This window comes from Lepidochelys kempii, chromosome 1 (genome assembly GCF_965140265.1).
Source record: "Lepidochelys kempii isolate rLepKem1 chromosome 1, rLepKem1.hap2, whole genome shotgun sequence".
Taxonomy (NCBI): Eukaryota; Metazoa; Chordata; order Testudines; family Cheloniidae; genus Lepidochelys; species Lepidochelys kempii.
In genome coordinates this window covers 292,104,696-292,119,735 of record NC_133256.1, presented here as the reverse complement: position 1 = coordinate 292,119,735, position 15,040 = coordinate 292,104,696, and the positions used below count along the sequence as shown (strand labels likewise).

At 40.6% G+C, this 15,040-nt stretch overlaps 1 protein-coding gene across 6 annotated transcripts in view; it reads left to right on the top strand.

Annotated features, from left to right (window-relative positions):
- The window catches only part of SLC16A7 (solute carrier family 16 member 7), a 148,075-nt gene that overhangs the window by 79,691 nt on the left and 53,344 nt on the right, over window positions 1-15,040 (top strand). For 4 of the 6 annotated variants that reach the window (XM_073327956.1, XM_073327961.1, XM_073327957.1 and 1 more), the window contains exon 2: window positions 9,275-9,513. In XM_073327956.1, coding sequence (XP_073184057.1) covers window positions 9,300-9,513 — 214 coding nt within the window. In that variant the 5' untranslated portion in view covers window positions 9,275-9,299. Of the gene's footprint in view, window positions 1-6,860; window positions 6,913-9,274; window positions 9,514-15,040 lie in introns of all 6 variants that reach the window. The other 2 variants (XM_073327958.1, XM_073327960.1) reach the window with 1 other exon arrangement.

Here is a 15,040-nt window from a genome sequence, read left to right as displayed (position 1 = left end):
GAAAAGTAAAAACAAAATCCAAGGAAAATAATTAAATTAGTTGAGAAAAGATTAATTAGTTGAGGAAACATAAATAAATTATTCTATTTGACAGACTGAGTGCAGTAATGTGTCTTTAATTTCTAACCTTCTTGCTTAATTGTTGGTTTACTTTTTCTCAGTTTTCCTTTGTTCAGAGATCCATGTGTCCACTTCTTAATTTGATTTGATATTAGGGGTGAAATCCTGGTCGCACTGAAGTCAATGGCAAAACTCCCATTTTCTTCGATGGGGCCAGGATTTCACCTAAGATCTCCCCAATGTTCATACAGTCATTCCAGTGCTACTCTTTGCTGGCATGTCATAAAACTTCAAAATATGCTGACATAATGTCCCAGAAGATGTGTTATTGCTGTTGTTATCAGTCCTAACAGAACCATGAAACAGCTAAAAAGGAGACTGAGACTGACCTAAAGAATCACCCCAAGTATAAGCTGAGGTGAAACTTTGGGTCACTTACTGTGGTGTAGCTGCCCAACAAATATGGACATTTCAATAAAGCTTAAAGTCACTTATAAAGTTGAGTTTGGTGGCCAGAATTTGATCTCACTTACAGAGGGTTGCCAACTTTCTAATGACACAAAACCAAGCGCTCTTGCCCTGCCCCCTGCTTCACCTCTTCCCCAAGACCCCACCCCTTCTCTGAGGCCCTGGCCCCAACTCACTTCATCCTCCCTCCATTCACCCTCCTTCCACCTCTCACTCTCCCCCACTCTTACTCACTCACTCATTTTCACCAGATTGAGGCAGGTGTTTGAGGTGCGGGCTCCGGGTTAGGGCTAGAAATGAGGATTTTTAGGGTGCAGAAGGAGGCTCAAGGCTGGGGCAGGGAATTGGGGTGCAGAGGAGGAGGGTGAGGACTCCAGCTGGGGGTGCAGGCTCTGGTGTTGGGTGCCGGATGAGGGTTTTGGAGTGCAGGAAGGGGCTCTGGGCTGAGGGCTTGGGCCGAGGGGTTTGGAGTGTGGAAGGTGGCTCCAGGCTGGGGCAGAGGTTGGGCTGTGGGGAGGAGTGAGAGCTCTGGCTGGGGGGGGGGTTGTGGTACAGGAAGGGGCTCAGGCTGGAGCAGAGGGTTGGGGTGTGGGAGGGGGTATGGTGTGTGGGCTCTAGGAGGGAGTTTGGGTGCAGGAGGGGGTTCTGACCTGGGATAGGGGGTTGGAGTGTGGGAGAGGGTTCGGGGTGTGGGCTCCAGGCAGCACTTATATTATGTGGCTCCCAGAAGTGGCCAGTATGTTCCTGTGGCCCCTAGGCACAGGGGTGGCCAGGGGGCTCCCCACATGCTCTCACTCGCAGGCGCCACCCCTGCAGCTCCCATTGGCTGCGGTTCCCGGCCAATGGAAGCTGCGGAGCCAGTGCTTGAGGTGGGAGCAGTGCACAGAACCTCCCTGGCTGCCCCTGCACCTAGGAGCCAGAGAAACATGCCATCACTTACAGGAGCTGCGCAGAGCTGAGGCAGGCAGGGAGCTTGCATTAGCCCTTCTGCGCCACTGATTGGACTTTTAATGGCCTGGTCAGCAGTGCTAACCAGAACTGCCACGGACCCTTTTCAACCTCGCATTCTGATCGAAAACCAGATGCCTGACAACCCTATTTACACTGGTGTAACAATACTGATTTCTAAAAAGCTGCTTCAGATTTGGCCTCAGTACTGCTAAGCACATAAGCACTTGCTTGTATGATCTGCTGAAAAGGGATGTGTGACAGGCTGGACCCTTGGGAAGCCACCTGATGTGCTGAGATACCACTGAGTCTACCTGTTCTGCCAGTATGGGCCCCCTTTTACCTGTCTTGTTGAGCCAGGCTATTGAAGCCTCCTCTAACACATACAGGCAGGGCCACACCCAGCTGCAGATCAGCTCTGGGAAGACTCAGTTTAAGGGACTTGCTCCAGCACTCAGATGTCCACCTCCTTTGGAGTGCAAACCCAAAGATAGATTATAAAATGTGTCCACTCCCTCAATGTGGAGAGAGGTGTGCACACTTCTTGCCCTCATCCGTTAGAAATTACAGAAACTGGGTTTAATAATTAACAAAACAAATTTTATTAACTAAAAAGGACAGATTTTAAGAGGTAAAAGGGGTAACGAACAGAACAAAGCAGATTACTAAGCAAATGAAATCAAACATGCAAACTAAGCTAGTTTCACTAAAGACATTGGTTACAAATAGTTTTTCTAACCCTAGATATTGTTGCAGGCAGGTTGCAAAATTTCTGTGGTTCAGAGTTCCAGTTATATTCCTTTTCAGTCTGGACTCCTCCATTGCCTTCCCTTCAGATGGCTTTTGCAGACTTTCTTCTTGGGTAGACAGCCATGGAGAGGAGGAGTCCTGTTTGCCTTCCTCCCCACCCTTAAATAGGATTTACATAAGGCGGGAATCCTTTGTTTCCCAAACTTGACCCCCCCCCCTTCCCTTACAGTGGAAAGTTACAAGAAGTCCCAGGTAATGTTTTAGCATCAGATGATAAGACCACCTGACTTTGTAGGATCACAGCGTCCATGAGTCAGTTGCAGTATGGAGCGTCCACAGGAAGGCCAAGCTTTTCACAGTCTATTGTCCTTGTTGATGGGCCATCCTCCCTGTCTGGCTTTTCCATTTTGTACCTGAAGTGTTAGCAGTGGGCATCACCCAAAGTAACATAGTTGAAATACAGATACATAGTCAATATTCCTAACTTCAGATACAGAAATGATACAAATTGGATAATCACATTCAGTAAATCATAACCTTTCCAATGATATCTCACATGAGCCCTCTTGCATAAAGTATATCTCAGTTATGTAATATTCATATCATAAGCATATTTGCATAAAGAATATGGACTGACACATCACAGGATGGACTTAAGCACATGCTTAAAGTTAAATATGTGATTAAGTGCTCTGCTGAATCGGGGCCTTACACCGATGTAAGTGGTATTTGAATCATGCTCTCTGGTGAACTTCACCCATGTGCATAAGGCAAGTGTAAAGCCTAGGCATCACTTAACTCACATAAACCCTATTTTGAAATATTAAATGGGGAATGGGGTTTAAGTGATACCTAGGCTTTGTGTTGGTCCCCTGAACATGGGTGAATTTCACCCTAAGTGCATTCATCCAATATTCCCAGTGACATGAGGATTTACATCTGAAATTATTGTTGTTTAGCTCACTGAACGGGATTCTTCCCTTACATTCCATGTGTGCTGGAACTCAGCATCAGCACATCCCAGCATCAAACAGACAAGCTCTTTAAGCAGAAGTTTTTTGGCCTTGGAACTTGTCCCCCTTTCCCCCCCCCCACCATTGGTCTTCTGGAGCTTGACTTTGTTAACACTCTAGGCATAAGACATAGCTCATCTTTCTCACACTCATTTGTAGAGGGGTTGGGCTGCAGAGCAGAGAACCTTTATTATTACACCTGTTTTGAGTGGATGTGTGTGGAGGTCTTATTTAACTACAAAGCCTGCTGGGGCATATTTGTATAGTTATTGCACTGGAGTGAGCAGTCTATTACCATATATATTGCATAAAACAAATGGCCTATGGGTGTCCACAGTGTGGGCTGGGTGCCTCTTTATTTAATATGTGTACAATCATTCTCTCCATCATGAAAAGAAAAGGAGACTACCTTAGAGACTAACCAATTTATTTGAGCATAAGCTTTCATGAGTTACAGCTCACTTCATCGGATGCATCCGATGAAGTGACCTGTAGCTCACGAAAGCTTATGCTCAAATAAATTGGTTAGTCTCTAAGGTGCCACAAGTACTCCTTTTCTTTTTGCGAATACAGACTAACACGGCTGTTACTCTGAAATCTCTCCATCATGTCTTCAAGAAAAAGTACTTTATATTCCAGGGGTAGGCAACCTATGGCACACGTACCAAAGACGGCACGTGAGCTGATTTTGAGTGGCACTCACACTGCCCGGGTTCTGGCCACCGGTCCGGGGGGCTCTGCATTTTAATTTAATTTTAAATGAAGCTTCTTAAACATTTTAAAAAACGTATTTACTTTACATACAACAATAGTTTAGTTATATATTATAGACTTATAGAAAGAGACCTTCTAAAAACTGGAATGCGAAACCTTAAATTAGAGTGAATAAATGAAGACTCGGCACATCACTTCTGAAAGGTTGCCGACCCCTGTTATATTCCTTCCTTGCTCTTCTTCAACAAAGTATATTTCTATACTTAAAGCACCTTTAGTATAACACTTCATCCTTACAATATGTTATGCCATTGAAGGAAGAGTATTTTTACTATTAGAAAACACAGATGGGCATAATACAGTCAGCCATAATTTGGTACCTTCCAAATTCATTTCCCATTCGAGGGAAAATCATTTAAGCAAAGTCTGGGTATTTTTTTTAGTGTAACTTGTTTCATTTACTTTATATACCTTAGTCCTTAAAAAGAAGTGGTCAAACTGCATGCAAGTGTAACGCCAACAGACCCTGGTTGTCGGCGGGCAGGATCGAAGCTGGGACCTTAAATCGCCGGCCCCAGGGCAGCTACCCCTTTTGCCCCCCGCTGTTGGCGGCCCTTTCGGTAGGGTCCCTATCGGCAGGGCTACTGACAGAGGTGGGGTGGGGGGCAAAAGGGGCAGCGGTGTTAAAGTGCTGCCGTGGCAGTGCTTTAAGGAAGGTCCTTTGCCATGACAGAACTTTAACATCAGCTGTGTACGGGCTGGTACCAGCTTCTTACTAGTACACCGTACTAGCCCACTTTCACCCCTGTTTGTGGATTATGTACTTCCCCTAGCTGAGGAAGCACATCCTGAGTGTCAGAGATTTTGCAGTTGAAATCCTGGATAAGCTGCCACTTGTAATGCTGACAGACCCCAGCTGTTGGGCAGGACTGAACCTGAGGCTTTTAGAGCTTAGTGCATGAGCTGCTACTGCATGAGCTAGAAGCCAACTGGCTGCTAGCTAATGCTGTAGAGAAAACTCATTTTGTCTCTCTCTCTAAGTGGTCTCACTGCCACTAGATGGGACAGAACACCACACCCAGAAGGTGTGTGGGTTACACAAGCAATTCTCTTCTTTGAGGCATCTTTGCCAAAATATATTGCAATGCCCAGTGCCCTGAGTAACTGCCCCTAGAATTGGCTGTATTTATAAAGATTAAGACAGAGAACAAATTCTCCTGCTGCTTGCAGCAGCCTCCCTCAAAAGAACCTTCATCACAAAACTAACAAAAATACAACATTTCTTCAAAGACTGAACAGTGTTCACAGGGTAATATAAAGAATGTGTACAAGTATGCCTGACCATGCTATCTGGTGTCTCCTGCCATAACAAGAAATTACCCAAAGCCCAATAAACAACAGTTTATAAAAATATCAGAAAAAACTGTACTTTCTGCAGAGTTTAAACAAGACCATTATCCTCTGTATTGCAGAAAGTGTAATTCCTGTGCAGTCAATTCTTTTGGACTGGTGCAACCAGCAAGCCACTGATTTTAAATGTGGTAGACATGCCTAGTGATGAACGAGTTTGGGATTAAGGTATATCATTAGATTATTCAAATCACTAAACCTAAAATTTCTTTTTGACTTGGGTCCCAATTCTATAATTTAATCCATGCCAGCAGACCCCTGTACAAATCATTGGGATTTACTCTCCTAAATTATGTAGGTGCTTATGAAAACTGCACCCTTACCACATACTTCACTTAGACAATGATCCTTATCCCTACTCTGTCACTGATTTACTGTGAGACTTTGGCAAGTTATTTATCCTCTCTGTACATTAGTTTCCCCATCTGTAAAAGGGATAACGAGGCATTGTGAAGCTTAATGCACACATTTTTGCAAAGCCCTTTGTTATCCTTGGCTCATCCTACAGGTTTGGAATGCACTGGACACATGCCAAGTATTAATGTTATTGTACCTTAATTAAGGGCAGATTTTTCATGTCCCAACTTCTTTCCACCACAGATGAATGGCTACCTAATCAAACACAAAGGAGTTGCAAGCCTACTTTGGTTTAAAAAAACCTCCCAAACTTAAAAACATTTACTGTTAGATACACATGAAAGCAAAACTGCAACTCACCATAAAACTAGAGTCTCTGTAAACATGAGAAAGACAAACCTTTTCAAAATATTTCTTGACAAGCTGTTGATGGTTCATATTGGCAGTGGGCAACTGCAGAATATTAATAAAGTACTGGGAGAAGAACAATCTGAACATGTTGGTCATGACTGACCGAAAGCTGAAGTGCATGATATCAAGATGCATTATTTTTCTCTAGTTATTGGTCTTAATTTGTCCTCGTTACTGCAATATTTTCTTTCTTTCTTTCTTTCTTTCAGTGGCTTTCATTGGCACTAACTTTTGACATTGAACCATCCACAGAGATGGACTGAACTTTTGCCCAGTTGATTTTCTTCGTGGCTAGAAATTAGATTCCAGTGAGCAAAGTGAAATCTAGATAACTGTGCTTAGCACAATAGGGTCCTGGCCCATAGGGGCAAAGAACAGGCAGAGCCAGCCCAACACCTGGTGGAAAAGCCTATGCAATGGATGAATTTCCTGGGGGTTTATGTTTTTGTAGGGTACGAAAACTATATTTGTTCAACTTTTTCTCAGTGATGTGATGGTAGTGATCTTTAAACAGGTATATTTTATTTTTTTAAATGGAGGACTTACTCAGTTTATCACTTTAAATTGTGTTACAATATGGACTTAAAAGTTGATGGTGTATAGACTGCATTGGTATAATTTTAGTTTGGGATAAAATGTTGATACATTAATCTGAAATATCTTCAGATCAAACTGATGAAATATAGGAAAATAGATTCATGTCTGAATTTTTTTAATGTGTATTTGTAGGATCTGTCCAAAAAGTTTGTCAGCAGAGGAAGGAAATTGTGATCAGTGGCAGGTAGGAATCTCCGCAATTACCCTGTAGTACACCCTCAGTTGGTCTACCTATAGGAATGAAGTAGTGTATTTAATGCTAAACTGAGTTTGTTTTCTGGATGCTTAGAAGTGGGATTAATAAATTAGCATGTCTTCTGGATGGCCAGGAGAATTTTTATTTATTTATTTATTTTTTATTTTAGCATTTCAGACCCTGATTCAACAAGGCACTTAATCATAGGCATAAGTGCTTTGCTGAAGTTAAACCTCAACTAGCAATCTATGAGGTTAGAAAAAACTCTTTGTCCCCATTGTCCAAATTCTTTATTTCTTTCAAATAAAGGACCTGATTCTCCTCTCACTCCAGTGTAACTCAGTGGAGTCACATGAAAGTAAAACAGGATAAGTAAGATCAGAATAAGGTCCAAGGTCTTGTCTTGTACTTTGTGTATATTATGTGCTGTATGTTTGTAACAGATACCTATTCCTGCCAAAACCAGGCATGTCTGATGTGATGCAAAAGCCAAATTATTTGGGCTTTTCCAACTTTGCATAGGAGCCAAATATATTTTTGTTCGATTTAGCTCGTGGAGGTCTCTTATTACAGAGGTGATGTTTACAATCATCTTGGAGAATCTTGGAGTGCTGTGACTTTATGTATGGGCTAGGCTGGTAATAGGTAATCTTAAAGACAACCCTATGGTTTTTTTCTAACATATACTGTATGCATTGCTATGTGCACTTTACTATGGGTGTACTCAAAGCATACTGCAGAGAGATTAATTTAAGCTAACACAGTTCATTTTTTACTTTTTGCTAAAGGTAATCATATCACTGCCACCACTGATACAATTTGCTATGAGAAATCTGAGCAGTCTTTAAGTGGCATGGAAAAAAATCACATGGAGATCCATTGGCAAAAGTATGCATAATGGAAACCTACACATAGTTCTGGGTTCGTAACTTTGGTTGGTGGTACAGAGATGATCACTTGAGCTTAAAACAGAGCTGAAATGCCCAAAAAGGAACAGAAGGAGAGGGTGGAAGCTTTATTGCATGCTCTCTACATGTTCTGGAAATGCACAGAAGTAAACACTGAATGACTGGTGCTCTATGTTTTTAGGGTCGGGAGATGCCTGGTGGGAGGATGGCAGGACTGGGAAGCAGACACTCTATCCAACATGTTCTCCACTGACACAAGTTGATTTCTAAGCAGGATGTGGATGGTCTTAGTGTTCAGATACCAGATGAGCAAAGTATAAACCTTAATTGGACAGGGGGTTGATTTGATTTGTCCATTAATTCTTGGGCTCCATAGTGTTTGCTGGTTGCACCTGTTATCCCTCCCATAAGAGGAACATGAAGTGGTATATCTGTAAGATTTGACTCCTGAAGCTTTCTACAAAATAAAATTATTAGTTGTTAAAAGTTTGAGCCATTTATTCTCTTGGTGAAAAACTTTGCTCTGATATCCTCACAGCAATTGACTTTAAGACTCTGCCACCTATACATGTTCAGAACGCTCTTTGACATCAGTAGGAATTCTGTGTATGTAAGAAAAGCAAAGTATTACAGTCAAGTTCTGTAATGTGCATCTGAAAGAAGCACTGTATTCTTATGAGTTGCAGCATACATCAAAGTATGCCAACAAACCTGTCTGAAAACTTCAAAAATAAACACGTCACAGAATCATAACTTTTTAAAACTTTTATGATGGATACACAGAGAATTTAAATCTGATTTGAAACTTAAAAAAAACCCATTTGCAGATAGTAAAAGTGAAGGAGATTTCAAATAGTGTTCAATTTAATAAAAGCATTTTTGGCAATTTGTTACTTGGTATTATTTCCCAAAGGCTTGTAAACTTTGAGTAGATGTTATTGAAATGGCATTTAGTAACAGTGGATTGCAACTTTTGAATTGAACCATCATTTACTATAGGGGTGAAATCAAGATTTACTTTATATTTTGACACCCGTGTTTGAATTAAAAGGGCAAATCCTTAAGACACTGGAGCTATGTCAGTTCCCACCAGCTGAGAATCTGGCCCAAAATGTCACTTTTCTATAAGTGATTAATTGCTAAATATAACTTCAGTGATTGGAATCAATAATCTGTAACAGTTACAAGGTACTTAATGGGATTCTCTGACTAACTATTGCCAAGTAATTCCCCCCCTCCCTCTAGGGTAGATATGGGTTTAAAGGCAAGTATTCATGCTATATCATCCCAAGCCTTCTAGTACAATTTGGGAGTTTGTTCTCTATTGTGATTATGATTTATAATCCGTTGCCATTATTATCAATAATATGCATTTGTTAAATTCAGTGTGCTAAAGCAAAAAGGTCGCTATTTGAAACATTATTTCTACTTTTCATTTACAGCCTAGCTTGAAAAGAAAGCCTGACAATGCCGCCAGCAACAACAGCACCACAATACGCACCCCCAGATGGAGGATGGGGCTGGGTTGTGGTCTTTGGGGCTTTTATCTCCATTGGATTTTCCTATGCATTCCCAAAAGCCATCACAGTGTTCTTCAAGGAAATTCAGGAGATCTTCCACACATCATATAGTGAGATAGCTTGGATATCATCGATTATGTTGGCTGTTATGTATGCAGGAGGTAAGGCATTTGAGAAACTAACAAATGGTATAGCTCTTTAGCGTTTTGTGTAGTCTTAAATAATGTAAAGTTAATTCCTGTTGCCTGCTTACACACTCACTCACCATACCCTGACTTATGGCATAGCTGTATCTACTCCACAGTTAAGGTTGCATCTATGTTTCCATCATGAACCCAATTATTTCACCAACCCCTGATCCTTTCTTAAATCTAAAAAGTAATATATGTCAGGGTTGGGTCTGGAACCAAGGTAAAGTTGTTCTACTATATTTGTCCATAACTGGACAAAAGGTTCCAACTTTGTCACTTTTTAGCCAAAAATACCTCCAAAAATCAATCACTCAATCAATCACACTAAAAACCATGCGCATAAAGGAGGGCAATAAAATTTAGTCTACCTGATTCATTGGTTCATCTAGTTCAAATGTAGGGCTTGATATTGCCAGGTGCTGAGCACTACAATGGGGTGCTGAGTGCTCTCATCTGCCAATGATGCTCAGGGCCTCAAAGTGTTCCCAGTACCAAACATTAGTTGATTGCACTTAAATTTAGAAAATTCTGATATTACTATCAAGTTTATGAGGCTAGCTGGCCCTCTGTTCCCCCTGTGGTCTCTCTGAGGGCACTTCCCCTGAGGTGTTAGACCTCTTGCCCTTACCTGTTTTGGATGGAATCTCATGATTATTCCACTCTTAGACCAAGATCCAGAGCAGTCCCCATGTATACCAGCTGCTTATCACCCTGCAGGTCCTACTGGGTTTCCGGCACCTCCATTTCCTCCCTTTGAGAATGGAATGGACAGTGAATAAATATTCCAAGACACCATGTTCTTGAAAACAAACAAATAACTGTATTTAAGATTAGAAAAAGATAATTATACATTAGGAAAAAAAGGACTAAAAATAAAACTTGTACACATGCCTATCTTATCTAAAGTACTACCATCCCATAATGGCACCCCTGTGGGTTGCTCTGTCTGAGTATCTCTCCACACCCTGGAGAGTGTGTTTTAAAACCCTGACTGGTTTCTTCACTCTCTTGGAGGCTTCTTTAAGTGCTAGTGGTCTTGGCCTTCCCAATCAAACTGGTACTGTAGGCTGTCCAGGGGACTAGTTCAGGGTTATCAGGGCCAGTAATTCTGGTATTGTCATTTAATGGCAATGGAAGCTGATAGGTGACTATCATAAGACATCTCCTCCTTCGTGTCTGGAATGTTCAGGATGGTTCTCTGTTGGGAAACACTTAGTCAAAATATATTTGTCCTGAAAATAGGCCAGAGGCAGATTAAGATATAGTATTCATAATTATTAAAGAGCACCCACATATTTCTCACAAGTGACACCTGAATAGTAATACAGCATGGTAATATCAGGCCCAATAAACTTAAAAAGTGATTGCTGGAGAGATACACTTTCATGTTTAACAAAGTAAGCTCCTAGTCCTTTTCCTTACAGATGTAGACCTCACAGCCTCTGACCTGGGATGTTCAGGGGCAGTGCTAGGACAGGAGATGGAGTATAGTCCTTTGTACCAGGCCTATTCTGGGCAAGGCTAGAGGCTCCTGTATTAGCCCCTGCTCCATGCAGAATCTGGGAGGTGCAAAAGTGTCTTAAAGCCATTTTTGCTTCCCTTTCCTCTTAGCTGTGCCTTCTGTCCTGGGCCTCCTGAGGGCGTGGAGTCTAACTGTTTGTAACATGCCCCTCTAATCACTGCAAAGTTTTGTAAAGGCAGATTTGTCCTGCAACCTTAAGTAAGTGTTTTGTTGCCTGGGATTAATGTTTAATTTACACAACCATCCATATAATCTCTCAGTTTGGCCCTTAATTATTAATAATTTGAATGCTAATTATATAATATTCAACAATGGAAGAGTTCATTTTAGGAGACCACAAAACAGAAAGAGTTTGTTTATGATACTTGTTAGGGGGCTTATTCCTTCACCCACTTACTTCCCTGGTCCTTCTCGCATGAACAGAGAGCAACAATATCCAAAGTCCAAAGGTGCAAACAATTCGACGTTTATTAGGGTGAACTTCCAGCAAGCATGATTTCAGTTTCCTTCCTTAGTGTCCCCCTTCCCAGCTCCGACACCACAGAGCCTTACCTGTGTCCCTGTTCCCATTCCCCCGCCTTAGCAAAACATGATTCCAATTTCCCCACCCCATTCCGTTCCCATTCCCTCTCTTAGCAAAACATGATTCCAATTCTCCATCCCCATTCCCTGTTCCCATTCCCCCCCCTTACTTCCTGATTGACTGCAGACTATATAGTAAAACTTGAGTTCTGCTTAGCTATACCTTAACCAATCATTTTCCTGAAATTTAACTAACCAATCCTAACATATTGTAACTTGATTATGTAACCAATTATATCCCACCACCTTAATTAGTTTACACCCAGCAAAATTAATTATACAGCAGACAGAAACAATCACAGAACCAGACAGAGACCATGCAAATAAACAATAGCAAAGTGGGAACTATAATGACAAAACAACACAGAAGTGAGGATTTCACATCCCAGCTATTGATAAGTGAGTTCTTGCCAGACAGGATGCTATCAAACTAAGTTTCCTTTTACATCTTCTAGGCACTTCCCTTTCTCTGGAGGCGATAGGCATTATCAGGACAGGATTGTATTCCTAACAGCCCAATAGCACCTTATTTCAATGTGACTAGTTTGGAATGTGAGGATGTGACCGTTCGCTTCCCAGCTTATGGCTGCCTCTGCTGCTTAGCCTAAGCACAGGGCCTCAGTCTGCCACAGTAAGGGAAGGCTCTTACACCGGCAGACAGTGATTTTGATGGTTTCTTTTATACCTCTATAACTAGCCAAGTGATAAGAATACACCTATATTCTTAGAATATAGGCCTTTACAGACAGGCCTGAATTTCTATATCCTAACAATACTACCTATTTTTTATTTAGTATTTCTTTAAATCCAGTGTCCAACAACCTGATAATTTGCCATTCAGTCTAGACTAACCAACGTATACCTCAGTCAATGTAAATAACATCAGTACAAGAAAACTGTGTAAAGTTATTTTGATGTCTTATTACAATGCTAACAGTGAGCAACCCTGCCCAACATAAACTTTCTTTGAAGCCACAGCTACTGTATAACTGCTTCCTAAAAAATAAGCCATTTAGACAATCACTGGAAGAATATGAAATAGGCAAGAAAAACATTTGAGAAGGAAATCATTCTATTGTTTTTCCTTTCTGGATATGGCTATGTTTGCATTCTAGCATTTGATGTACTGTAATCTGAAATAAGTAGGAGGTACAAGCTGCACTGTTTACTATGAAGTGCACTAGGTATATCTAAAATGTTACTGGTACACTTTGTTCAGCATACTGCTAATTGAGGTAACCTGAAAAAAATCTTCTTAAGATCTGACATACTCATTATGGCTTAGCATTCTGCCTACTAATCATCTCAGTGGGGTCTTTGAGTAAGTTTGAATCTATTCAGAGGTTCTTTGCTTAGGGGCTGCACCCTCTTGCAGTAATTAGATGGCATCTGTGTCTCAGTAACAAGATATTAACTTACCTTTCAATGTTTGAAAAAAAATGAAAGTAATAAAAGACATCCAGTAAGGAGCTAAAAGAATGTTAATTATATTTATCACTTACTTCATACTTAGAATAAATGGCATTAAATTGCAGCAGACCATCTGGCAATCCATATGGTCTCCTGGAGTCCTGGTGAATTCCAGCAAAAAGGTCAAGCACAGTGTTCACCCTGTTAGGAAAGCACTAAGCAGAGGTGGCAAATAGTATAAATTAAATCAATATGAAACCCTTTTCCCCTCTCAATCCGATATAATGCACACTTGTATGCTTTTAACAATGAGCACATATATTGTGTTTCTTTTTAGTTAGTAAGTTATTTTCTGTTTGTTCAAGTTGATTAAATTGCCAACTCTGAAAACAATGTCTTCTGTGTGATCATCATGGTACATGGACAATGGGCAGCCAGTGGCAGTGAGAGCTCCCCATATTGTTCAGCCTGTGCAGACTGAATCATTCTCTTTGGAGAGGAGCAGTAATTCAGTCGCCATGGCAACTCATTCTTCTGCCTCTCTTGAGCAGAAACTGTCAATTGTGTTAAATTAAAGGTGATGGTTTTGTGATGGATTCCTGATCACAAGGGACTGAGATTGAGACCACCAAACTTATTTTACTGGAGGCCAAGACACAGGATGTTGTAGGGTTTATGTGTCAGTAGCTATAATGCAACTTATTTCTATCTACCTACCTACTTTTATATTTATATAACTATAGATAAATATATTAAACTTTGCTCTCTATTTATTTCATAAATTCACTTTTTACTTTACACAGCATTAACTGCCAAAAAGTGGCTGCAGTAAAACAGAAGGCTTCCTCCAAATGGTTGCCTTCTTAGGGGTCAATCTACTTCCCATTAAAGTCAATGGAAAGATTCTCATTGTCTGCAATAGAAGTTTGATAGGTCCCTTCGTGACAACTATGAAGCCAGTTCCATGTGACAGCTCAGTACACCCCAGACAAGTCTGACCCTATGTGTTAGTTTTCCTTGGGAAATAATATTTGTTTTTGCTATTAGATTCTGCTTTGCTACTGTTTTTTTTTTTTCAGTGATAAGTTCCATGGTGGCCCAATAATGACTATTTAGGGTTCAGCACAGCAGAATGAAACATTTCTCTCAAAGAAAAGTGTTTTGGTATTTTATGGTTGTAATAGATAAATAAATAAATAAAAGTATGGCCATTTCTATGTACAACTTCAAAGTCCCCTTCCATTATTTGATAACTTTTCACAAGAAAACAGACAATACTATTGAGAGTAAGACAAAATGGTATCACATCTTTATTAATTAAAATATTCTTCCATCCCCACTCCCCACAGGTGTGCACTACTTAAAATTAAAGACCCACAGGCATGATAGAAAGGAATTGCAATAGATCATGGTGTCCTAGCCCAAACCAGAGTGGTGCTAAGTGCCCTTAACTCCCATTGTCTCAACTTCTACTTCAAAGGGAGTTGAAAGATCAGCATTTAGCAGGACTGAATCCCTTGAAGAGTTGCCCTAGTTCATCCAGAGAAGGATCCATTTCCATTCTAAGTGAAGTAATTTTTCGAAATAGATCATTTAAAAAGCACTTTATGATCCTTCTGGATGAAAGATGCTATAGAAACTTAAGTAATAATTGTGACAATTTCACACTAGATGAGCTCTGACAGTGGACAAAAAGTACAGTAGTTCACTTTTCTCATCTCTCTTTTCCCCATGTCTTAAGATATGTATGTTTTAGGTTACTTATTTTTATATAGCATCAAATTCTGAAAAGGTTTGTTCAGATGACAATTCAAAAATAACCTACAGACAAGTGCTCATCGTGTCTTTGTCAAATATTAATTGGGAAAATAACTTTTCATATGGTATGTTCAAAATAATTGCAATTTTACCTCAGTGGGTGTTTCAGTGATATTGCTGTGAAGACGAAATGGCATGCTCTATGGAAATGACAGTTTGCAAAAT